Source organism: Carassius carassius, unplaced genomic scaffold (assembly GCF_963082965.1).
Source record: "Carassius carassius unplaced genomic scaffold, fCarCar2.1 SCAFFOLD_108, whole genome shotgun sequence".
In the NCBI taxonomy this organism is placed as follows: domain Eukaryota; kingdom Metazoa; phylum Chordata; class Actinopteri; order Cypriniformes; family Cyprinidae; genus Carassius; species Carassius carassius.
The window spans coordinates 81,921-108,377 of record NW_026775148.1 but is presented as its reverse complement, the minus strand read 5'-3'; the positions used below and the strand labels follow the sequence as shown (position 1 = coordinate 108,377).

Sequence of the window (26,457 nt, the reverse complement as noted above, 5' to 3'; positions counted from 1 at the left end):
TGTTAGACAGAAGAGAACACTTTATTAGCAGTGAAATTCACAATCAGTCACAAACTTGACATGTATCATCATCATCATTTATCAATCATCAATCATCTTTCTTTATTTGACAAAAGCTGAGAAAAAGACCACCCCATCATGGACTGCTTAAAAACCACGTACATAATAAATAGATTCACTAAATACAAGCATTACGTGCCCCGTCCTCCGTATGCTGAGGGCAGTGACTCGGTGCTGACAGGAGGTTCACTGCTGCAGGATCTCATGGTGACGCAGCAGATCAAGCTAGTTTAGGTTCTGAGCTGCAGAGATTTCCCCGCACCATGTTTATTCAGTCTTGATACATCACCAGGGGGCTCCTCCAGGACTACAGTAATAATAATAATGAGCTAAATGTGTGGGTCCCAGGAGGTGATGCAGCAGCTGCTTGTGTGTTTGTGAGGTTAGCTGCTCTCCGGAGGGTTGGTTTGGAGCAGCACTGGGACAGACGGGCCGCTGCACACCGGCGAGGACATCACCACAGTCTCTGCTCCCACTGTGACAGCCGCCGAGGCTTTATGTGAGCAGGCCGAGCAGATGTAGTCTTCATTCTCAGCCATCTCACAGGACACCCCCACACACACCTGATGAAACCACTCGTCACAGCCGCCGTCACACTGGACCCAGTCCACCTGCAGCCAGAAGAGAACCAACACAGAGAATCACACCAGGTCATCTGAACCGTGCCCCGGAGCGAGGGTCGTCTGACTACTGTGATCGCTCCGGTTCAGCTGGTCCCTGGCTCAGTTAGAAGAGTAGTGTGAGCGCTAACCGCACCAGAGCAGAGCTTCTGATACATGCAGACGGCAGACGCGATAGATCTCTTAGAGTCACCGTGTCCCAAAGACTCAAAATAATGAAGCACAAAGTTAACAGATGGATGCACTCCACTGTGCTAAGTGAGAGCGCGGCTGCCTTCCACTGCTATCCAGACTTCCTGCTAATAAAGTCGTGATTATGAGCTCGTTGTATTCAAGTGATGTGTTGTCAGAAAGAATAAAATGTAATATTCCACTGATCAATAACAAAACACATTCACCGCACTAGACTGCTAGATTGTTTATAATCCATACAAGGTGATGAAGTTGTTGAAATAAAATAATGATAATAATAATAATAATTAAGAACAGCATCGACAGCAGTTGTCCCTTCCATCATGTTTATAGTCTATGGCCCACCTAACTCCCAGTAGTAAACATGACTTGAAAGGCCGTTCATGTCCAATCTCTGATTAAGAAACTCATATTTACAATGATTCTGGTCCAGACTGTAAAGTGTAATGTGAGTGCAGTCTCGCTCAGACTGGGGTCAAGGTTAGTGAGAGTAGTTCCTCTGTCAACAGTGAAGGGTCACTCACCTTGTCCTTGCACGGCCGCTGGCAGTTCTTGGCGGCGCAGACGGCGTTCTCGTCGTTGGAGTCCTCCGCTCCAGACCAGTCGTACTTGGAGGGAATGTCCAGAATCTTCCGGCTCTTCTTCTCCAGGCCCTCCTTGGGAAACTCCACCTTGGCCGCCGCCTTCTCCTTCCTCTTGCGCTCCTTCTCCTCTTTAGCGAGACGCTTGGCCAGCTGCTTCAGCTCACGGGACTTGTCCGGGTTCAGCTTCAGCTTCTTCTTCTTGGGCTTGAGCTCCAGAACCCGCTTCATGTCTTTGGACTTGGACCGTCCCTGCACGCCACCGGCCAGAAGCAGCTGCTGCTCGGCTCGCTCCAACTTCCTCTTCCTCTTCTTCTCCATGTCCTTCAGCTTCAGCTTGACGTGTTTGTCCAGCGACGCGTCCTCAGGCTGCGGGAGCACAGCAGGTTAAAGAGGTCAATGCGTGGACACAAGATATACCTGCATGCACAGGGTTTTGGGTATCTCACCTCCATGACCTGCATGAACTTGTCCTCTGAGGGCGGGTGTGTGGCCTGCAGGATCCTCCAGATGTGCTGCGTCTCGTCCAGAGACACCTCCAGCAGGTCTCCCTCCATCATCAGCTCCTCCAGCTGGGCCTTGGCGGCCGGGGAGAGCTCCAGCACCGGAGGCTCCAGGCTGCGCGGCACCAGCGGGGTCTTCCTGGGCTGCTTGCGTGGCGCCGCCGGATCTGAGGAGGGAGCAGAGATCAGGTCTACTGGACTCTTCACTCTACATGTGTAAGTGTGTAGTGACTTCTTACTCTGAGGACAGGACTTGGAGGCAGAGGAGTACGCGTGCTCAGTGCAGAAAGAGGGCATCGTGGGCCACATGTGACTGACCACCTCCTCCGACTTCACAGGAATCTCCTCGTCACAGAACAAGTAAGGCTTCACCTCCCCAGAGTCCTGCGGAGAGAAACACGAGACAGAGAGACTGAGACAGATCTAGTGATGGCTGACTGTGTGTGAGAGGATTCAGGGATTCACATACCTTCATGTCATATCCGTAAGTCTCTCTGATGTCCTCGTCTGAGTCCGTCTCTTCATCATCGTAGTCCATCGAGGGCCGTGGTGACGTGGCCCTGCTGAAGCCGGCCTGCTGAAAGGTCTGGATGTGGCCCTGAGAGTGAAACAGAAGTTAGTCGTGGAGCCCTGATATGATCAGACGTGATGGTGGGTGTGGGGTCACGTGCCTGCAGGTCGGGGTTGGCGGCCGCCTTCTGCAGCTCAGCGTTGATGATCTTTTCGGTCTTCTCTCGCGCGGCCAGCTCCACCATGCGCTGGCTGAGCACCGAGAGCTTGGCCAGGGCGGAGGAGAGCTCGTCGGTGGCCAGGGCCTGTCGAGCGCGGTCCTGCCAGCCCATGGCTCTCTCGGTCAGACACTGCAGCGCCTCTCCCTCGGGCAGCCGCACCGGCAGCTTCTGCAGCGACACCAGCAGGGACAGGATGGTCTCCAGCCGTGGACGCCGCGAGCGCTGGCACAGCGGGCACAGGAACTTGCTCTCTTTGCTGCCGGACACCAGCTTCTTCTGCGAGCCGGCTTTGGGCAGCGGCACACAGGCGCCGTGGAACCAGTCCCTGCACAGCTCACACTGCAGCATGAAGCCACCGGCCGTCTTACGACACAGACAGAACTTCACCTCCTCGATGCGCTCCACCAGGGCCATCTTGGCCAGGTTAGCGGCGCGGAGCGAGTGGATGGCCTCCAGCTCCTGCCGCTCTCTGGCTTTGAAGGAGGCCACGACGGTGGCAGGGTCACGTGTGTCCTCCACACTGTCCTCCAGGTCACTCAGAGCGTCCAGCTCCAGGCCACGCTCCTTCTCCAGCAGCTCTTTGACACGCTTGCGTTTGCTCTTGCTGGTGCCGTACACGCCGATGTCCACACGTGGACTGAGCACCTGCAAGAGTTCAACCGCAGGTGAGTACAGATGAACACCAGAGGGTCACTCAGCAGCTGATTCTCCTGACCTCACTTGTTCTTCTTTTCAGACTTGACCCATGCAATCTCCATACATTTCTCAGAAAACAAGACTTCTTCTTAAGCCATTCTGCTTCTCAAGTAAATGCATCTTGATTTAAGCTATTTGTACCAGAAAACAAAACAAAAAATACTGAGGAAGAATATCATGTTTAGTTGTCCAACTACCATGTGTGTCATGAGGACATTTATATCCATGAAAACACTGGACAAAATTTTGGGCCCTAAACCAAATAATTAGTACACAATTTTCTCCTACATATTTCACTAGTGCAGGGGTCTCAACTCTGGAGCGAGGGCCATATTCCTTGAACTCACCTGCCTGTAATTTCCTAGCAATCCTAAACACCTTGGTTAGAGTTTGAGCTGAACTCTGCAGGAAGGTGGACCTCGAGGGTTAGAGTTGAGACCCCTTCGCTAGTGTGTCATTGTGTGTCACCTGCAGCAGGGTGTAGGTGGAGTTCTTCTTCAGGAAGGTGCGGGCGGTTCTCTCTCTCCACGCTCTGGCAGAAGCCACCTGTGACTCCACCTGTGGCAGAGCCTCTAATCTGACCGGGATGGAGCGTCCTCTCCCTAACAGACCCTCCAGCTGCTCCAGGTAGGCGTAGTTACTGCCGTTCTGCTCGTGGAGATCGAGACACGGGTCACATGACGTGCTACAACTACAACATCACAGTGATGATCTCTTCCACAGAACTTCTGTTTAAATTGTTTAAATGGTTGACTTAAATTGTAATCAAAAGCATGTCTAATTGTTTGAACCCAAAGCGCACACTGACTTAATTTATGGTCTCTCCCTTTCTTTCTATATATGTATCTTAGGACCATTTAATACTATTCACTACTGGTTTTATTTTTTGTCAAATTGAGTGCCCTCCAGAAGCCTGTGTTCGGTGAGTGAACGAACCCTCGTAGTACCATCACAGAGAGACACAAAGTCACTCTCCACAACATTTACTTTAAATACACCTTGATGGTGAAATGATCTTCTCACACACATCCTCAATACAGAATCTTTACTGTCCATTAATAAATCACTGTTCCAGCTTGTACTATCCTGTACAAAAGCGGAAACCTTTTATTACTAACATTTCTTGTGTTTGTTTTGTCTCTTTCAGATGAATAGTTTGTTGTATTCCTCATTTGTAAGTCACGTTAGATAAATGTAAACAGAAGTGCTCAGGCATGACCCAGTGAAACACACGGTCACCTGAATGGCCTCCACTTTGGCCGTCCACTCTTTGGCTCTGTGCAGGGCGTCTCTGAGGGCCAGAACATTGGGCAGGTATGCTGGGATATTCTTGGCCTCCATTACGATGCTTTCCAGCGTCAGCAGACTGTGGCGAGGCCTACAGGGAGACAGACGGACGACAGTCACAACCACAGAATTTCACAACAACCCAGGACTACTATACACCCATTTACTCGTTTGACTTTTGTCTATAATGGGAGGTCACCTGGCCTGCAGGCAGGCGCGCGCCCGCTCCTCCCAGTGCTCGGACAGCGTCAGCAGCTCCTGCAGCTCGGCCATGGCCTTCTCCACGGCGTGATGGGGCGGCAGGCCCACGCCGGAGTCGATGAGCCGCTTCATCAGCTCCAGCGTGAGGCGCTGCGGCTCCATCAGTGTCAGCCGCACCTCGTCCAGCCAGCGCGCCTGCTGCAGCTCCTGCTTGAGACGGGGCAGCTCCGGCAGCTCCAGCTCCAGCCCCGAGCCCAGCTCCAGCAGCGCCTGCAGCTTCCCAGAGTCTGGAGTCTCGTCGGCCAGCGCCGCCTGCGCCCGCTCGTGGAAGTCCTGCACGCTCTCCAGCAGCTCCTGCGGCACGGACACACACGAGGGAGCACGTCAGACCGTATATCAGATCTCAAACCGCTGCGGAGGCTCGTGCACTCACCTTGACGTGTCGGGCCTGGCTGATGACACAGGGCAGGCGGTACAGCTGCTCCACAAACACCTTCAGCTCCTCCACCGTCAGCTTGCTGCGTGCTTTCTGTGCGCTGCTCTCGGGACGCTCTCTTCTTAACACACACACACACACAGGGCTGAGTGATGGGACACACACACACACACACATATATATCTCACACTGGTCTAGTGACTGACCTGTGCCTCTGTTTGTGGCTGAGCAGCAGCTGAGCCACAGACGAGCAGGTCTCAGCCTCCTTCACCGTGTCTCTGAGGCTGTGCAGCAAGCTGTTCTCGGGGTATTTCCTGTCCTCTGCGTCCTCCAGCAGCACCTTCAGCTCGATCAGATCTGTGGAAGCACGAGCGACCCGTTTATAACCCGCAGATGTGGCCTAAACTGGTGACTCTGTGTCGTGTCTGACCTTTCTTGCTCTTGTTATCAGCAGCCAGTGCCTCGGCGACCCTCTTGGCCCAGGTGTCGTAAGACTGCGCACGTGACTTCACCCCGTACAGCATGGCAGGAAACTCGTCCTGATCGTACCTGAACCTGCAGCAGAGCAGTGAAAGCTTCTAGTTTAATCAGCACTTCAGGACTGATGGCACTGATGTGTAGCGAGGCGGAGTGGGTCACAGTCGTACCGCAGGCACTTGTTGCTGGCTGCGCAGCTGCAGAGCTCGGCGGCGTGATGCAGACACACCAGACGCTGCGGGCTGCAGCTGCAGGTGAGCGCCGACAGGAAGCAGGTGGTCTTGCACTTCCAGCACTGCCGCTCATCATCAGGCACCAGCTCAAACACCTCCTGCTCCGAGCACAGCACCCCCTGCAGGACGGGAGGAGCTTCATGACCACCGGGTGCAAACACACTCAAGCAGTAACAGTTGGTCAGCTTTGGATTTTATTCAGCTTCAACGGTGTCTTTATTCTATTTTTATCATTTCTACTGCTTTTATTATTAAATTCCATTACTGATACTTTCAAGATGTCGTATATTTATATTAATTTCTAACAATATTAAAAGACAATATTAAACTGATTTCCAGGCACTTTTTTAACTTTATAAGGGCATTTGTTTTCTATAAACCTGTTAAATGTGTGTCACGTTTTGTCAAATTATTACATTTAAACAATCAATTAAATTAGAATAATAAGATACTACAGGGTTGTTACAATTGCATAATTGTACATAAAGTTCAAAAAGATATCAAAGTACCTCTACTGTGTTTTACGTGGAGAATCACAGCAGTTCTGCTCTAACTTTGTTTCAAACTATTTTCATTCAGAAAAATTTACAGCATTGTTTCAAAAATGTCATTTAATGATAACTTCAAGTTTTTTAACTGTTGTATAAAATCTATATTAAATTTCCAAGTGAACCATTATTCAAGAAAACATCACTCTTACCGGGAATTGTGCAGAAATTTTAAGCTCAAATTTAAGACTTTTTAAGACCTGCACAAATAATTGTTTTCCTTTAAGCCATTTTTTCTGAAAGTGTTAAACATCTTTTGAGTCAAATTCTTGCATTAGGGCTGTGACCAGGCAAATTAAATCAGTCTCAACTAAGTGTATCATAGCAATGCAAAGAAAACACAGAAGCTGCATTAGAAGTGGCATTTACTTCCCTGACATGGAAAACTTTAACCTACAATAACATATGCATAAATAATGTCTTGATATTTTAAACTCTCACCGTCTCCTGCACAGCTGCTCTCAGCCGGCTCTCCTCCTCGATCATGTGTCCAAGCTCTCGGACCACAGCCGCCGCCAGCTCCACATCCAGACTCTCCGGATCGGCCGCCATCTTACACACCAGCTCCTCGTGGGAGAAGACGCAGTAGCGCTGCAGACGCCGGTAATGAGCCACACACTGCCTCCCGATGGGCAGCTGCACAACACACACACACACACGTATAGGTCATCACACACATCTACACACACACACAGCAAACCACACGCTGAAGACCTGCTGCTCAGTTATGTGTTGCTTCATTGGCTCTAGAGGACACACCCAGTCTGCAGTGCAGAAGTTGACTGCCTCAGCAAAGTTGTAGCCTTGATTGAAGCCGCTGTGATAGGCTCTTGGGAAGGTGACGACAAACTCTCCCGCACACTGATTGGTCCGGTACACCTGTATGATAATGAGGCCTGTCAGTGACTGCTGAGGATCTCTGTCAGATAACACGGTCCTAAAATACTGCTGCGAGGGGTGAAAGATTTAATCTCTTTGTTCATTTCTTAAGCAGGTGTGAAGCTGGTTTTGCCAGATATCATCAGAAAACAGGGCAGATGAAGAGGAGGCGGTTACCGGTACGCCGTGCTCCATCAGGAGGTTGGGGTTCATCAGGGTGACCAGCTGGTGCAGGAGGTCCGGCTGAGAGTCGAAGAGCTCCGGAGCCACTTTCTTCATGACGGACTCCAGCTGCTCGGCGGCGTGTGCTGGAACACCGTACCAGGTCTTGGGCTCGCCCCTGATCAACAGACACACGTCACTCGTCTCTGCCGCGCTTCCACACGCTGATCAGCAGCGCACGCAGGACTCACCAGTGCAGGTAGTTGATGGAGTAGCTCCAGTGGTCCTCGATGTGCCAGCAGAAGGACGAGAAGCACATGCCCACGTACAGCCAGGGCACCTTCATGCCGCTGATGTCTCCACTGATGTGCGTCAGCACCGACTGCTCCAGAACCGGCATGTTGTTCAGGTTCCAGCCCGAGTTTGCGTACTCCTGCGCACACCACATCACCAGAGAAATCAACACTCACGTGACAACCAGGAAGAACTGTCTATGGACATATCTCACCACAGAACCACAAGACAAAAAGAGTAAACACACACACACACACACACACACACACACACACACACACACACATATATATATATATATATATATATATATATATATATATACACACACAAGTGCTTCTCAACAAATTAGAATGTCGTGGAAAAGTTCATTTCAGTAATTCAACTCAAATTGTGAAAATCATGCATTAAATAAATTCAATGCACACAGACTGAAGTAGTTTAATTCTTTGGTTCTTTTATTTGTGTTGATTTTGGCTTACATTTATCAAAAACCCACCAATTCAACAAATGAGAATATGGTGACATGCCAATCAGCTAATCAACTCAAAACACCTGCAAAGGTTTCCTGAGTCTTCACAATGGTCTCTCAGTTTGGTTCACTAGTCTACACAATCATGGGGAAGACTGCTGACCTGACAGTTGTCCAGAAGACAATCATTGACACCCTTCACAAGGAGGGTAAGACACAAGCATTCAGTGCCAAAGAAGCTGGCTGTTCACAGAGTGCTGTATCCAAGCACCTTAACAGAAAGTTGAGTGGAAGGAAAAGTTGTGGAAGAAAAAGATGCACAACCAACTGAGAGAACCGCAGCCTTAAGAGGATTGTCAAGCAAACTGGATTCAAGAATCTGAGTGAACTTCACAAGGGATGGACTGAGGCTGGGGTCAAGGCATCAAGAGCCACCACACACAGACGTGTCAAGAGATTTGGCTACGGTTGTCGTATATCTCTTGTTAAGCCACTCCTGAACCACAGACAACATGAGAAGAACTGGACTGTTTCCCAGTGTTTCAAAGTCCTCTTTTCAGATGAGAGCAAGTTTTGTATTTCATTTGGAAACCAAGATCCTAGAGTCTGGAGGAAGGGTGGAGAAGCTCATAGCCCAAGCTGTTGAAGTCCAGTGTTAAGTTTCCACAGTCTGTGATGATTTTGAAGCACGTCATGCTTCCTTCTGCTGACCAGCTTTTTGAAGATGCTGATTTCATTTTCCAACAGGATTTGGCACCTGCCCACACTGCCAAAAGCACCAAACGGTAGTTAAATGACCATGGTGTTGGTGAGCTTGACTGGCCAGCAAACTCACCAGATCTGAACCCCAGAGAGAATCTATGGGCTATTTTCAAGAGGAAAATGAGGAATAAGAAACCAAAAAAGCAGATGAGCTGAAAGCCACTCTCAAAGAAACCTGGACTTCCAGACCACCTCAGCAGTGCCACAAACTGATCACCTCCATGCCACGCCGAATTGAGGCAGTAATTGAGTACATGCGACGAACAACCGTATAAGTCCAAAAAAACAAAAATTGAGATAACCATGTGACTTCAATGTATGTGTGCCACTTTGTATACAGAATCACTTTGGGGGCTGTTCGCGCGACCAAAACTCTGAATTTTAAATTTTAAAATAGTCTCACGCGGAAAAACCGTTTATGTCCACTAACGAAAAATGGAGACGCCGGTTGCTTTCATGTCCGCTGCGGACATTAATAGACAAAACGTCGGCAAAAAAGGAGAGCGAACATGAATGAATGGAAGGACAGAGCAAGGAAGTCTTTGAGGGATGCTGGGAAACCATATGTGAACCGGAGAGGAGAGCAAAAACGAGGAAAATGTCCACCAAAAGAGGTGAGTGAAAAACCGTATACAAAGTATCTACATAAAGTTAGCGGTTACAGTCAGAGGGGCGTGTAGGCTACTGGGCGTCGTCTACTACAGTTCATTCATATAGCTCACTCTGTTTAAGGCTCAAGTCATGAATGGGTCGATATGAAAGCTGAGAAAATTAGGATTCAGGGGACGTTTTAAACATGTCTCTAAGTTACTCCTTATAACCACGGAGAAATGAATCGAAACGCTTTAGGTGCAGCCCAGCTGCGGCTAATGTTAGGCTTTTTTTTTTTTTTTTTTTTTTTTTACCATTCATTGATTGTGTTATAAGGACTGCTGGCAGAATTTTATATACATAAACAAACATATGTAAATTCATCCCCAATCTTTAAGATGTTTAGAGTAGAATTTGATTGCTTTATGTCTTCACTGAAATTGGTAAAAAAAAAAAAAAAAAAAAAAGAAAAGTCATTGACGTGTTTAAAATAATTTGATATAATTTTTGGATCCCTGTTACCATTTAATGCAACACTTTGTTTTTGTAATATTGTATGCTATGCTATGTTTGTTACTTGTTATTTAATAAATAATAAAAATAAATAAAAAAAGGTAAAAAAAATGCATTGATTGTGTAAGCTGTTATATATTCTAGCTAGTAACCTTAATAGCTGCTAATAGCTCTAGTGTTTTATAGCTCAAAAAAACGCTAATGTGACTTTGTTTCTGTTAAGGCAAAGGCGTGCAAGGAGACATGTCCCAGGCAGTGTTCAAGCCTAACAGACCAAAGAAAACTCCAGCTCTTCACAGAGTTTTATGCTGTCTCTTATGAGAGGCAGCAGGCTATCATTCTCTCTGGTTTAGAGCAGGTATGCTAACTTAAGCAATTCATGACCATATCATGTCAACAGTATGCAATGCATTACAATGTAGGCCCATGAAATAACCAGTGAATTGAATACTACTGTATGCCTTTAATTCACTAAGACTGCATATGTGCCTGATCACTGATCATCCCAATATGTCTTTTTACTTCTAGCACAAGGTGAGTCGCAGACGACCACGTGGGCCCGACACTGAGAATACAAAGAGGAAGTACACCTTCAAGTACCATGTGCAACAAGGAGGCCAAAGACTTGCTGTTTGTAAGCTCACATTTATGTCAGTCTTTCAACTGACCAACAGTCGCCTACAGGCAAGTTTTATACAGCTTTTTCCATTTGTTAACTTTTTGTTACATGCATGATTTTAATTAGATACATTGTCCATAACATATTTATTTAAAGTTACTTATCTTTGAAAAGGTTATTCAAGAAAAGTTAGGCAGTCAGTCTGAGGGAACAGAGCAGGTAGTCAGGTCTCCATTAGAGGACTTCAGAGGAAAACATAAGAACAGGTAAAAAAAAAAAAAAAAAATCTTGAAGGACCTCATGCTCTCGTCCTGTTAGTTTTTAAAGCTGCACCAATGTCAGCATCAGTTGCCCTACAACATTGCCTGATCTAATGGTGCACTGGACGCTGGCATTATAGGGCGTCGGGTGCCTTGCCACCCTATAACGCCAGCATGCACAAACTGTAATGGTTAGGATTCAGCTCACTGTTGTTGCCCAGTCAGGAAACATATTCTTGCACTTTGAGATCGATATCAGAGGTAAAGTGCTAAGATTGGCCAAAATGTCCGGGATTCGCTTTTGCGTTCTACAGTTGCCATTCACTGTGTTTACTGTGGCGAGCAGGACGAGACTGAGGGCCTCGGGAGAACGGCGCGAGGCCGGTGGCGTGATTACTGGTGAGCAACACCTGTGAGACGCACCGGTCTCGTGTCTCTCACGGAGGAGCGGGAATTTTCTTAGCAATGTTAAAACGCACACATCAATCAATCACATGTTTAGCGTTCATGTAAACATAACATTTAGATTCACCAATCAGAATGAATTCAGTTAGATTGAAACAAAAGGTGTGCATGTAAACAACGACAATTTTTGCATCATCTGAGGTTTTTTCCAGACAAAAAATACATAAATCTCTCATCTCAGGGGGATATGAGGGAGGAAAGCATGGTAATTCGAAAATACTACTGGTTTTCTACTAATACAAAGCTAAATGCTAAATCCTGAAGTATCCCTTTAATGATTGTTTGTGAAAAACAAAATCCTATAGTTTAGATAAAAGTTTACAATTATATTAAATTTTATTGTCACAGAAACGATGCAATTGTGCAAAACAGACCAGTTTATTATATTTCCCTTGTTCATGAGTTGTGTTGTTTATTTTTTAGGTCTCGTAGCATTCATCCTGCAGTGAGAGAGGGGATAAGAGAGCACATCCTGAGCTTCCCACGCCAACTGAACCACTACTCACGGATGAAGGGAGATGTGGAGAGGGAGTACCTGAGCCCTGATTTAAACCTGCTCCGCATGTTCCGCCTATACAAGGAAAACAATCCAGCATCCACTGCAAACTTCTGGCTCTATAGGGACATCTTCAAGCAGCAAAACCTCAGTTTTGGGCAGCCAAGAAGTGATACTTGTGCAAAATGTGACGCCCTGTTCTCAAAATTAGTAGCTGCTACAACAGATGGAGAAAGGTTGAAGATCGCAGCCGAGAGTGAGCTTCACCACCGGAAAGCCGAAAAAGCGTACACCCAGTTGCAGGCTGACACAGAGTGGGCCAAAACCAATGATGACTGCCATGTCATTTGCATCGACATGCAGGGGGTAGTGTTCACGCCAAACCTGACACACTCCAACGTGTACTATCAACGGCAGCTGGCCAACTACAACCTCTGTATCCAGGAGATGGGCATCGACAAACCTCCTACAATGTGCCTCTGGCATGAGGGCATCGCTCACAGAGGTTCCATCGAGGTGGCAAGCTGTCTTTTGAAGTGGGCAGAAACATCTTTCGCTCCCCTAGTCCAGGCAAAGGAACGGAAGCTCATCATCTATAGTGACCGATGCTGTGGGCAGAACAACAACTGGCGAGTCCTAAACCTCATGGCCCTACTCGTATCTAGAGGGTACTTCAGTCAGATAGAGCAGAAGTTCATGGTGTCTGGTCACTCCTTCCTTCCCTGTGACCGTTCATTTGCCACGCTGGACAAGAGGCGTAAGGTGTCCACACTCCACACCCCCAGCGATGTCGCCGAGATGATCCGTGGAGCCAGGCAGCTGCATCCATTTAAAGTAATTGAGATGAAATGTGCGGACTTCAGGCAGCTCCCTGATGCAACATTAAAGCATCCACCTGGCTTCCTAATCACATCCATGATGTGGTTGAAAGTGACAGGTAAAAAACTAAAGAACTAAAGAACTAGACTAAAACTAAACTGGTTTTCTGAGATTAACAGTGTTGGGGATATGTGCGTGAAGGAAGAATCTTTATTGAATTTCTTGTTGAATCATGATTTCAGCTACTGATCCATGGTGTGTCCACACAAAAGGGAGCCACAGCCTCTACGAGGGATGGAAGCATTGGCTGATCACCAAACAGAGGAAGAATCAACCACCTCCAGCTCCCTTGTTTTCCACCACGTATGCTCGTGCTTATGAGGACCCTCTGCCCATCAAGAAGGAGAAGCACCGTGACCTTATGAAAATGCTAGCCTACATGCCAGCGGAGGCCCAAGCATTTTATGGGACACTAGAATGTGAAGAGTAGCCTGGTATGTGTAGGTCATGTGCAGGGATAGGTGGGATATATTGTGTATATTGTGTGAAATGAATCATACAAGTAGCTGTAGCTTATCTTGTATGCCTTATCTTATGTTGTATAATAGTAATATATAGGTATTTATTTTATTTTATTTAGAACCCAAAAAAGGAAGACATATATGGTAAACTAGCATATGGAACCAGCATGGAATGAAGATGATGTATGTCTGTATTGTAAATATGTATTGTTTACCGTTATTACTGTTTATTGTTTGTATGTATTGTTTATTGTAAGTATGTACGGTTTGTTTGTACTGACGTTTATTTTCTGTACTATAAGTAGGCCTATGTATTGTTCATTGTTCGTACCGTATTGTCCGCGTTTTTGTTCTGTGATTTACGTTGGCAAAAAATAAAAGAAATTTTAAGAAATAATTGCTTAATATTTTCTTTAAGGTTCTGTTACTGTATTAAAACTAAGATAAAAGAATTAAATCTCCAGTGGTTTAAATTGATATGATTAATTGGACTTATACTGTTATTCCACATTAACTGGACATATACTGTTCTTCCACATTCCAGAAATGTAAATTACTCTAACTTTTTATTTTTAAGATTGATACCAAAAAATCCTATCTCATTAGAATTGGGAAGCTTTTGTTGTCTATCTTCAATTAAAAAAAAAAAAAGTAATATAATATTCAGAGTCCAAATTAAAAAAAAATGTATTATTCAAAAATTGAAAATATGGACTTATATGGTTCTTCGTCTCAAGCCCTCAATTAAAGCCCCTACCAAGTATTGAGTACATGTACAGTAAATGAACATACTTTCCAGAAGGCCAACAGTTCACTAAAAATGTTTTTTATTGGTCTTATGAAGTATTCTAATTTGTTGAGATGAATTGGTGGGTTTTTGTTCATGATGTCATCCAAAATCATCACAATTAAAAGAACCAAAGACTTAAACTACTTCAGTCTGTGTGCAACACGAGTTTCACAATTTGAGTTGAATTACTGAAAAAAATGAACTTTTCCACGACATTCTAATTTATTGAGATTCACCTGCATACACACACACACACACACACTAGGGCTGTCACTTTTTATTCGATATTCGAATATGCATTCGAACATGACGTGAAATATCCATAATCGAACTATAAATAAAATATCTGTTTTTTAAAATGCCATGTGTAGAGCATTTTTTTACAGTCTATGATTAAACCGTTTGTTTTTTTATTTTATTCTTTGCCATCTTATCCAGTAGAGGGCACTCTACACGTATTGTAGCATAGGCCCATGATCAAATCAAGTGAATAAGAGCGAGTAGCCAGCCACGTCTGTGCGCTCCGAGCGTGTGTTCTCCACCGCGGGGAACATTGTAAATAAAAAGAGACCCCCACTTAATACAGATCAAGTTGATAGACTGGTGTTTCTTGCAAACAATATTAAGAAATGAATTAGTCTAGGCTATATGCCTTACTACTGCTGCTGTTTAAGTTGTTACGTTATGTTTGTGCCTGTTCTGAATCTCTTTTCTTTTCTTTTATCATTTAGCCTAATGTTGTGGGATATGCATAGTGGCACTTCATATAAATTGATATTCTAAGTTGATAACCTGCTGTTTCAAACATTAAGTAAAAAAATAATAATCCAGATAGTCCTGTTTATGACTCACTGTTAAACATTTGTGATTGAATCTCCATTAGGCTACAGTGTTTTTTTTTTAATGCGCGGGGGTCCGGGCACGTAGAAATTCAAATATATTCGAATACATTGCATGATATTCGATATCCGTTCGAATTAGATTTTTCTCAAAAGTGACAGCCCTAACACACACATGTGTGTGTGTGTATAAAATGTATGAATGAAATTTCTTCATTAGGGCTGTCAACGAATATTCTAAATTTGAATATATATTCGAATAGTTTTTAAAAAACGAATTTCGAAGGTGAAAATTAATATTCGAATAAAAAAAAAAAAATGCCGCAAGCACTTTGTCTGCAACATGACAAGAGGCCATAACGGATAAAATAATTTCGTTCATTTTTAATGACATGAGACCGATCAGTATCGCGGATGGGGCAGGCTTCGGGGAGTTCTGTCAAACAATGGATCCGAGGTTTGATTATTTATCGTTTCATGTCAAGGAAAAGTTCCATGTTTACCACAGCACAGCTCGCTCGGAGCATTCAATGTCAGTTCTATATGCTGCAAAACTTCAATTAATATTAACAATATTTGTTTCAATCACTGAATGAAGCCTGCTATATTTGGGACAACAGTCGCGACCTTAAATTGCTTGCACAACAATGTGTTTGTTCATTTAAATCATTATGCGCAGAGAACGTGAGGGTGAGAGAGCGTGAGGTCTGCAGTCTTGGCCATTAGTTGATTTCCTTGTTTTTGTGTAGGTAATACGTTGTCAAATATGTTTAAACTTCTATCTATACAAGTAGTTATGTCTCTTTGTATTATTTTGTCCTGTTATTGACGTAATGCACGTCATTGACAACATGTGCCACCAGATGTTCGAATATTCGTGTATTTTTTAGAGGGAATATTCGAACGTCATTTTTGACAGCCCTATTCTTCATGCACTAGTATGGGATGCAGTTATATGAAATGAAGCATCTTACGTCCTCGTCGCCGATGAGTTTCCTCTTGCCGTCTCGCACTGGGAATCCACTGCCCATGTCCTTGGAGCTGATATCAGCGCCGTACTCCACGATCACGTCCTCCTCAATGCTGCTGACCAGACGCCAGAACTCCTTCTCCACCAGCTCCGTGGGCACCATCTGACACACACACACACACACAGCATGTTTACATGTGTTAGCGCTGCTCTCTGAACCCAGAACTCTGCTTTAAATGCTAGAGACTGTGCAGACAGTGTTTACCGACACTTACATGAACAGGCATGTTAAAGTAATCAGACTTGAAGTGGTCAGCCATCTCGCCGAAGCTCTGGAGCGTGTACTCGCGCACAGCCTGCTCGAAGCCGAACGCCTCCCGAGGCTTGCTGCACTCCTGTGTGACGGGCAGCAGGACTTTAGTGCATCACAGAGAAGCTTTCGTTAAAGCATGTGTGTGTGTGTGTTGAGCTGTGAGCATGGCTGTACCTCTGCCACACACTTGGGACAGCGCCAGTCTCCTTTGGGCACGTCCTGCAGCGGCGGGATCAGGCAGAAGGTGTGGTAGCTGTCATCACAGCCGTCACACAGCAGGAGGCGGTCCTCCTCGTCGCCCCGCCCACACGCCATGCACATGTACAGGTCGATCTGTCAGTCACACACACACACACACACACACACACACACACACACACACAAACTCTTGAGTTTTAGGTCAAAAACACAGTGTTCTGCAGAGGATATGCTCTAAACATCAGAACCGAAGACAGCACTGAGTCTAAAGATGTGCTTTGAAATGATGAACTGCTGACTTTCCAGTACTGAAGCATGGAGTGCCACAGGGCTCAGTGTTAGGTCCTTTACTCTTCTCCTTGTACAAGCTCCTCTTAGGGGATATTATCACAAAGCATTAGCATTAGTTTTCACTGTCAATCAGATGACTTTCAGCTTTATATTTCCTCCAGACATGGCAAATTTTAGCTAATTTAAATTTTCATTCTAAAATTAATTTTCTTTTCAATTCTGACAAAACAGAAGTAATGCAAATCTCGACTGCATGACCGTGTATATCCTTGCACAATGTAACTTTATTATCATTCAGCTGTAATCTGCTATATGAGACAAAGCATTAATATATTATAAACATTAACTGGTTAGTGGGAATGAGCCACAAATCACATCACTAGCTGGTCTCTAGCTGGACATCAAGTCAACCATTGTGATGGTAATAAAGCTGAGTTCATGTTCATAAAACACTACAGACTGGTAATGACAGTAATAGAGTCTGATTGCTGGGAGCTTGATTCCACACAAATGGCTTGGACAGAGATGCTGACGCTTTGCTCCTGTATTCAAATCAGGTCAGATACAGAGGTATAACGGTCCTTTAGTGCGGTCTGTACTGTAGAAGCTCAAACACAGGAACAGATATAATGCATTATGACACACAAACGTCATACTCACATAATTGACCTCCAGCACCTCCTTGCGTGGACGCATTTTAATAGCAAATGCCTGAGCCCTCATGTGCTTCTGTTTCCTGAGGAAGCCCTCGTCATCTGGACACACACACACACACACAGTCTTAGACGCCGCTGTCTGCTGAACAGCACTGATGTCTGTTAGAGAAGCGCTGAGCGTCTCACCTGCTGTCATGATGTCTAACCTGAACACCTGCACAGCTTTGGGCTCAGTGTTTTCACTCTGAGACACAAGCATCACATCAGCACAGGCTCACAGGACAACATCCAATAAATACAAGAAGATTGTCTGTATGAGGCCTGACAGAGAAACTGACCTCGTCCTTGAGCCGTCGAGGGGAACGTCTCTCCACGCGTCTCTCCTTCTCTTCATCCTCATCTGCGGCCTCTTCCTCTGCACCTCCAATGCCTTCATCTACATCCTCACTGTCAGGGGCTTCTGGGTAAAGCCTGGGAACGCTCTACACACACACACACACGTCAGGAGCGACACGAGGCACACGTCCCATCACAGCAGCTGCAGGAGTCAGACTCACGCTCAGCGTCGCTCCGGTCTGGAAGAGCTCATACGGATACAGGATCCGCTCGAAGTGAGAGCGCAGCAGTGACGCCACACCTTTCCCAGCCGGAAAACCCATGCGACTGCTGATCCTGGACCAGCGCTTCTCCTTACAGACCGCCTCGAACCCTCCTTCAGCACGCACCAGCTGCCGTGACACAGAGAGAGGGGATCAGCTGTTCATCAGTGTTGTTTTTATGAGACCAACTAAACACACATTTCAGAAGCATGAGTAAGAGTTGAGTCTCTTCTGCTCACTCAAATCTTCTGAGGAAATCAGTTCAGTTCACAGAATGTTCTAAAGTGCAGTTCTTGGAAAATTCTCAAGTTCTCAAATATATTCTTAAGAAGAAAATAACAGCTGTTACCTGAGTAAACTCATGACAAACTCGCACTTTATTGTCTTTTGTCGCTTCCTGCAGATTACCCTAATAATCACAAGATTTTCATCAAGAGTTTGACTGGCGCTCAGCTTCACGTTTTAATGCACCATGTTTTTGAATACTTTTAGAAAAGATGGTCCCTCAAGCTGCAGTGATGTTGCATTAGCCCCTGCCTTCTCTCTCAGAGTGAACGCTTCTGCTGTGCGTGTCCACGCTTCTACAGCGTCCTGTGCGTTCAGGTGCGCTGAATACTGACAAAGATTATGCCCCATTTATAAGCTTAAATTTATAGCGTTTAATTAAAGCTCCCTATCTGACTCGTTTTAGCGTTGCTAGTATATGTAAGTAGTGCTCTTGTAATGAATAAATATATCCCCATAAATTCATTTAATAATTCTTACTGTTTGGGATTTAAGAGAAGTCTGGGGCTGTTATTCATCATGATTTTTAAGAAGATTATTTTCAAGAAGTTTTGTCTTAAGAACAATGTTGAAAAGAAAAAAAAAAATATATATATATATATATATTTTTTTTTTTTTCCCAATTACAGGTGCTGGTCATATAATTAGAGTATCATCAAAAAGTTGATTTATTTCACTAATTCCATTCAAAAAGTGAAACTTGTATATTATATTCATTCATTACACACAGACTGATATATTTCAAATGTTTATTTCTTTTAATTTTGATGATTATAACTGACAACTAAGGAAAATCCCAAATTCAGTATCTCCGAAAATTTGAAAATAACTTAAGACCAAAACAAAGAAAGGATTTTTAGAAATCTTGGCCACCTGAATAGTATGAAGATGAAAAGTATGAGCATGTACAGCACTCAACACTTAGTTGTGGCTCCTTTCCCCTGAATGACTGCAGCAATGCGGCGTGGCATGGAGTCGATCAGTCTGTGGCACTGCTCAGGTGTTATGAGAGCACAGGTTGCTCTGATAGTGGCCTTCAGCTCTTCTGCATTCTTGGGTCTGGTATATCACTTCTTCCTCTTCACAATAGATGGTCTATGGGTTAAGGTCAGGCGAGTTTGCTGTGATGTGCTTGGACACAGAGCTCTGTGAACAGCCAGCCTCTTTTGCAATGACCCTTTGTGTCTTGCCCTCCTTGTGCAAGGTGTCAAAGGTCATCTTTTGGACACCTGTGAAGTCATCAGTCTTCCCCATGATTGTGTAGCCTACAGAACTAGACTGAGAGATCATTTAAAGGCTTTGCAGGTGTTTTGAGTTAATCAGCTGATTAGTGTGTGGCACCAGATGTCTTCAATATTGAACCTTTTCACAATATTCTAATTCTCTGAGATACTGAATTTGGGATTTTCCTTAGTTGTCAGTTATAATCATCAAACTTTATTTTTTTACCACACTGATTTTTATATATATATATATATTTTTATTTTTTTTATTCAAAAATACATGAAATGAGTCCTGAAGCAATCTAGAAAAGTAATGGGTTGAAAGCCACATGTCTCATGAGTTTCTATTTCAAATCTGAATAAGATATCATGAAAAATGAGACTCCTGCAAATATTTTTATGAGACTATGTCTACACCCCCCACCCCCCAAATATAAAAAATACTGTATTGAAGGCTTCTACAAACTATTTAGTCAGTAAACATACCACTGCATAGTTTTTTTCAATTATAAAACACTAGACATAAACTTAGACATCATATAAATGATTTATTTGAGCAGTAGAAAAATACAATAAGAATAATTTGAGTAAGAAAAATAAGAATAATAAGAAAAATAAAAAAAGATTTAACATTGTTTGCCAATATAGAACATCCTGAGATTGCTAGAGATGCATATTTTACAATGAATTACGATGCAAATAAGTTCTGATGTGCTGATGGCCACTTATACAGATGGTAATAACACAAATGTGCCGAAGTAAATAATCCACTTTCTCTATTCATATAGACGCGTTCACTTTGATAGCCGTGACCATTCAGTAATAGCGAGCTGATTTGGGCTGATTTGCATTCAAACAGATGGTAATCATGCACATACATTCACATTCAACATAAAACACATTCTCACATATATAAAAACTCTCTAAAATAAAAAAGAAAGACAGGAATTTGCGATCGCTGTAAGTTCCGCCTCCATCAGCTGACAGGTGCGTCAGAGTGCGTCACCAGCTCTGAGGAGAGAGCGCCAAATTCAAATAAACTATTTTCCGCCTATCTTTCATTCATTCTTTTTTCCGGTGGATCGCCTCATTCTTTTTGTGACACTGTACGCTGCAAAACCGTGCCGTGTTTTTACTACCAAGACGCAGTTTTCGACCGTGAGTTATTCCATAACAGACGCAAACAGTTCTGTCGCTGAAGAAATGAAATGTAAACAAAGGAATTATGATCCATATTACAACGTTATTGCTTCGTTGGACTAAACGTGCTTCATGAGATGTCGTTCAGTGGACCCTTACCTTTCTAACTAAACCGGGATTTACAGCTGTGGATGTGTTTATGACTCGTTATTATGACGGATCTGGTATGTACTGCGTTTCTAATGTTCATGTTTGTATGTGTACTGCTTACACAAATGTTGCAAATACAGTCTTTATAAGCTTTCCATTGAAAAACAGCGATCTGTCGTCGATGCTTGAGGCTTAGATCTTTATAATGATACATAGTTTGTCAAGATTAAATTTGTCCCGTTTCATTTAATCTATTCATAAACACTGAAACATGCGAGTTGAGAGGCGTAGAGGACGCAGGAATCTTTGTGCTGGCTAACAGGTTAATGTCACTTTAGATCAATTTAATGTGTTCTTGATAAAAGTATTGATTATAACACAACTCTCTAAAGCATGAAGGCTGAAGTGAGCATGTGTATGCAGCACACTCACACAGACACAGTCTCTCACACACACACACACACACACACACGGGGAGACAGACAGTCTCACACACAGACGAGGGTTACCTTGCTCAGCAGGTACAGGTCCAGCACTTTTCTCTCCACGTGAGGAAGGCGCAGTTTGCAGCCCTGGAGCTCCCAGAACTTGGCGATCTGGTCGAAGAAGTTGAGCTTGACTCTGGTGAGGGCCTGAAGAGAGGAGACACCAGGTGAGAACACACACAGCCATCTTCATCATCATCACCATCACAGGACTGAGAGACTGAACTCACCTCCAGCTCATTGAGCCGCTGGATTCGAGGAGTGAAGCGGAAGCTGCGCACATCACAGGCGAAGGGAGGCTGCCAGCCCTACAACACACACACACACACACACACACACACACATAGAGGCAGCTATGAGTCTGAACAGAGCAGCTGCATCCATACACACATTCACACACACACACTTCAACCAGAGCTGACCCTGGGAAACCAACCCATCACTTCAGCATTTAAAATGATGACTACATTTACTTTCATGTACTAAACTAGCCAAACCATCATACAGACGAGTAAAAAAATACATAAAAATGGGAGAAAAAAAATAGTGTATAAATATATAGTCATAAATATATTGTATATTTTTAGTGACAAGTACACATTTCCATTGCCAACACTTAGTGTCAGATACCTTACAGGGATAATTTGGTTATATTTGGAGATATTTGGAAGAATGACAGAATCAATCAGATCTCGGTCCCCATTGACTTCCATAGTAGGAAAAAATATATACTATGGAAGTCAATGGGGACCGAGATCTGTTTGGTTACAAACATACTTCCAAATATCTTCCCTTGTGTTCAGCAGAACAAAGAAACTCATACAGGTTTGGTCCGGAACAACTTGAGAGTGAGTAAACGATGATAGAATTTTCATTTTTGGGTGAACTATCCCTTTAAAGACATTGCCATTGCTACACTTTTTATGCTATGACTGCTCCACAGACTTCTTGTTGCAAATTTTGCTCACACACAGACACACAAACCTGGACCTGGAGATACACACACACACACACACACTCAAACTCACAAACTTACTGACACACTCAAACACTGGCTCACACACTCAAACATTCAAAAAGACTCACACACACACTCACAGACTCAGACACACACAGGCTCACACACACACCAAACTGGACCTGGAGGTGGACACACACAGACTCTGACACACACACACACAAACCTAGAGATTGAGGTGGACAAAAACCAACACACACCAACCTGAACCTGGAGATAATAATAATATAATGTCTAGTCTGGTGGCTGTGATATATATAAACCCACCAACGTCCGTAGCCATGATTTTTGGAATGACTGATCGCGAGAGGGAAAAAATGACGTTTTAGTCGCATAACATCGATTAATGGAAACGCCGTCATTTCGCAATAGTTGTTTATCGATATTTAGAACTAAAACACAAAAGTTTTGCGCAAATCTGTAATGGAAACGTGACAGCGCTTAAGATAGACTAACTTCTCAGAGATATGTTGAGCAACAGTGTTCATTACTAACCATTCAACTCCGGATTGATTCTGGAATATTCGCTGGGGGAATAAGCATTAAGTACCGTCCTCTAACTAAAACATGTTTTGATTCAGATCGTGTTCGAAGAGGAGAGGCTAGTCGCGCGTGCCTCTGTTGTCAGTTTGTGAGAGGGAGGGAGCAAGCAGCGCGCAGCTCGACAATAAAATACAATTCTACCCATATTAAATAGTTTAAAAATCTGAATCAATCCGTGGCGGTCAGCATTGATATTGTGAAATGAATGATTGTATGGGAAAACCTGTGCAGTGTTCGGATCCGGTGTTTTACCGTGTTTCACTATGGTAGATCGCGGTTACGGTACCTGCATCGGTCGGATCTGGTGTTTTACCATGTTTCACTATGGTACATCGCTGTTACGGTACCTGCGTTGGTCGGATCTGGTGTTTTACTTTGTTTTACTACGGTAGATCGCTGTTACGGTACCTGCGGCGGTCGGATCCGGTGTTTTACCGTGTGTCACTATGGTACATTGCTGTTACGGTACCTGCGTTGGTCGGATCTGGTGTTTTACTGTGTTTTACTACGGTAGATCGCTGTTACGGTACCTGCGGCGGTCGGATCCGGTGTTTTACCGTGTTTTACTATGGTAGATCGCTGTTACGGTACCTGCGTTGGTCGGATCTGGTGTTTTACTGTGTTTTACTTCGGTAGATCGCTGTTACGGTACCTGCGGCGGTCGGATCCGGTGTTTTACCGTGTTTTACTATGGTACATCGCTGTTACGTTACCTGCGTTGGTCGGATCTGGTGTTTTACTACGGTAGATCGCTGTTACGGTACTTGCGGCGGTCGGATCCGGTGTTTTACCATGTTTCACTATGGTACATCGCTGTTACGGTACCTGCGGCGTTTGGATCCGGTGTTTTACCCTGTTTCACTATGGTACATCGCTGTTACGGTACCTGCGTTGGTCGGATCTGGTGTTTTACCGTGTTTTACTATGGTACATCGTTGTTACGGTACCTGCGTTGGTCGGATCTGGTGTTTTACTACGATAGAACGCTGTTACGATACCTGCGGCGGTCGGATCCGGTGTTTTACTTTGTTTTAATACGGTAGATCGCTGTTACGGTACCTGCGTTGGTCGGATCCGGTGTTTTACTACGGTAGATCGCTGTTACGGTACCTGCGGCGGTCAGATCCGGTGTTTTACTTTGTTTTACTACGGTAGATCGCTGTTACGTACCTGCGGCGGTCGGATCCGGTGTGTTACCGTGTTTCACTATGGTACATCGCTGTTACGGTACCTGCGTTGGTCGGATATGGTGTTTTACTATGGTAGATCACTGTTACGGTACCTGCTGCATTTGGATCCGGTGTTTTACCGTGTTTCACTATGATACATCGCGGTTACGGTACCTGCGGCGGTCGGATCTGGTGTTTTACCGTGTTTCACTACGGTAGATCGCTGTTAAGGTACCTGCGGCGGTCGGATCCGGTGTTTTACCATGTTTCACTATGGTACATCGCTGTTACGGTACCTGCGGCGGTCGGATCCGGTGTTTTACCATGTTTCACTATGGTACATCGCTGTTACGGTACCTGCGTTGGTCGGATCCGGTGTTTTACTAAGGTAGATCGCTGTTACTACAGTAGATCGCTGTTACGGTACCTGCGGCGGTCGGACCCGCTGTTTTACCGTGTTTCACTATAGTGCATCGCTGTTAGGGTATCTGCGTTGGTCGGATCTGGTGTTTTACTGTGTTTTACTACGGTAGATCGCTGTTACGGTACCTGCGGCGGTCGGATCCGGTGTTTTACTGTGTTTTACTACGGTAGATTGCTGTTACGGTACCTGCGGTGGTCGGATCCGGTGTTTTACCGTGTTTCACTATGGTACATCGCTGTTACGGTACCTGCGTTGGTCGGATCCGGTGTTTTACTACGGTAGATCGCTGTTACTACGGTAGATCGCTGTTACAGTACCTGCGGCGGTCGGATCTGGTGTTTTACTCTGTTTTGCTAAGATAGATCGCTGTTACGGTACCTGCGGCGGTCGGATCTGGTGTTTTACTACGGTAGATCGCTGTTACGGTACCTGCTGCATTTGGATCCAGTGTTTTACCGTGTTTCACTATGATACATCGCGGTTACGGTACCTGCGGCGGTCGGATCTGGTGTTTTACCGTGTTTCACTACGGTAGATCGCTGTTACAGTACCTGCGGCGGTCGGATCTTGCAGATGCCCGTGTTCTCGGCGATCTCTCGGATCCTGTGGATGAAGCTGAACGGATCGCTGAAGTCCTGCCAGCTGGGCTCGAACACCGGACACTCCGGAGGAGCCTGGAACTCGCGGAAGAGCGCCATAAGTAACCACTGCGCCTCGGGCCGAGCGTTAGATCATGGTCACGGGTCGAATCCTATCTGCGTTCGTCAGCTGGGGGCTTGTTTATTACGTGAACAAAAGCTGCCGCCGCTTCCGGTCACTTCCGCGCTGGTTTCTCTGTATAACACGCGTCAGTCGCCTTCAGGGATCATATCCGTCAGTAATCCGAGGGATCCAGTGGGTTTAGTCCTCTAATAATCAGACTATACTCAAACAGACGCTGCTAGCATCTTCCGCTAGCCTCCGCTCGAATGTTTCCGGAAGTGTTACCCTTCAGCTTCCGCTGGAGAAGCCCAGGAGAAGGCGCCATCTACTGTATCGGAGTGAGTGTGTAACAGACTACAGAACACCTCAAAAAAAGAGACTTCAGTAACGTCATGACTTCATCGTGATCTGAAATTCTTCTAATTAAGGCACTTTATAATATATATATATATATATATATATATATCTGAAGTACACCATCAATATAATCCCTTATATTTTACAGCATTAATAATTTCATCAATCATAACTGAATAAAACCGTTCTGACCACATTTCCTAATTAATATTAAAAATAACAGACGTGTAAATCCTACTTTTACTATTATTGACCTGTTAGTTAAACATATCGAGACCCAAAGTCTTCCATTTACTCCTAGATTACTAATTTTAATCAATAATCCTCTCTCTACGTGGATTCATGATTTTTCTATATAAAAATAAACTGTCATCATTACGTCCCTATTAAAAATCATACTGATTTTTCTATTTCATTTCTCATTTCAACCATAGCATCTGTAATAGACCTACCTTTTTTAAAACAACTATTAACTACCCCTTTTTTCTCTAAAAAATGTTCTTTGATTTTAATCATTTTTTTCATCCACATGATGTGATGTTAGATCACTAGGCCTCTATATTTTTCAGGATTTCCAGGATGCTTCCCAGGTTTTTGAAAAGGTAAATGCTCTTTTCCACTGTCTAGGGACTTCACCTTCATGCCAGATCCTCTATAATAACTCCAAGATGACCTCCAGGGCCTCTTCTGGCAGATGATGGACATCGTACAGCTCAGTGCATCTCCTCCAGGGCCTGAATCTTCACATCCATAGGTGCATTTCTCCTTTTTCTCTTAACCTTGCTGCTTTCCTTTTCTTATGACAATCACATTTCTCCAGGTTATCCATACTCATGTTTTCCTGAAATGATTAAGAGCACAATTCTTTCTTTAATTGATATCAAACA

At 44.5% G+C, this 26,457-nt stretch overlaps 1 protein-coding gene across 2 annotated transcripts; it reads right to left on the bottom strand.

Moving 5' to 3' along the window:
* kdm5a (lysine demethylase 5A) lies at positions 1-25,503 on the bottom strand. Of its 2 annotated transcripts, none has more exons than XM_059547493.1 (27): positions 25,063-25,503; positions 21,588-21,665; positions 21,382-21,504; positions 18,033-18,203; positions 17,814-17,957; positions 17,662-17,719; positions 17,480-17,574; positions 16,505-16,663; positions 16,293-16,412; positions 16,022-16,180; positions 7,858-8,039; positions 7,622-7,784; positions 7,325-7,444; positions 7,007-7,201; positions 5,955-6,136; positions 5,738-5,862; positions 5,514-5,664; positions 5,305-5,428; positions 4,870-5,225; positions 4,623-4,761; positions 3,852-4,031; positions 2,628-3,332; positions 2,426-2,554; positions 2,196-2,340; positions 1,903-2,123; positions 1,397-1,822; positions 1-671 (listed from the first exon to the last, which is right to left on the bottom strand). In XM_059547493.1, the coding sequence occupies exons 1-27, from the start codon at positions 25,207-25,209 to the stop codon at positions 444-446; spliced, it is 5,025 nt and encodes a 1,674-aa protein (XP_059403476.1). In that variant the 5' UTR covers positions 25,210-25,503; the 3' UTR covers positions 1-443. The 2 variants fall into 2 exon arrangements, with proteins under 2 accessions (XP_059403476.1, XP_059403477.1); XM_059547494.1 differs by having other exon boundaries at positions 5,305-5,425.
* Between the last annotated feature and the right edge of the window lie 954 nt (positions 25,504-26,457).

Excerpts from the sequence above, each read along its gene's own strand:
- kdm5a (XM_059547493.1), bottom strand. The coding sequence starts at position 25,209 with ATGGCGCTCTTCCGCGAGTTCCAGGCTCCTCCGGAGTGTCCGGTGTTC. Across the intron at positions 7,785-7,857 it reads TCCATCAACTACCTGCACTG|GGGCGAGCCCAAGACCTGGT; the intron begins GTGAGTCCTGCG and ends TCTGTTGATCAG. Across the intron at positions 2,555-2,627 it reads CCGCCAACCCCGACCTGCAG|GGCCACATCCAGACCTTTCA; the intron begins GCACGTGACCCC and ends TTTCACTCTCAG.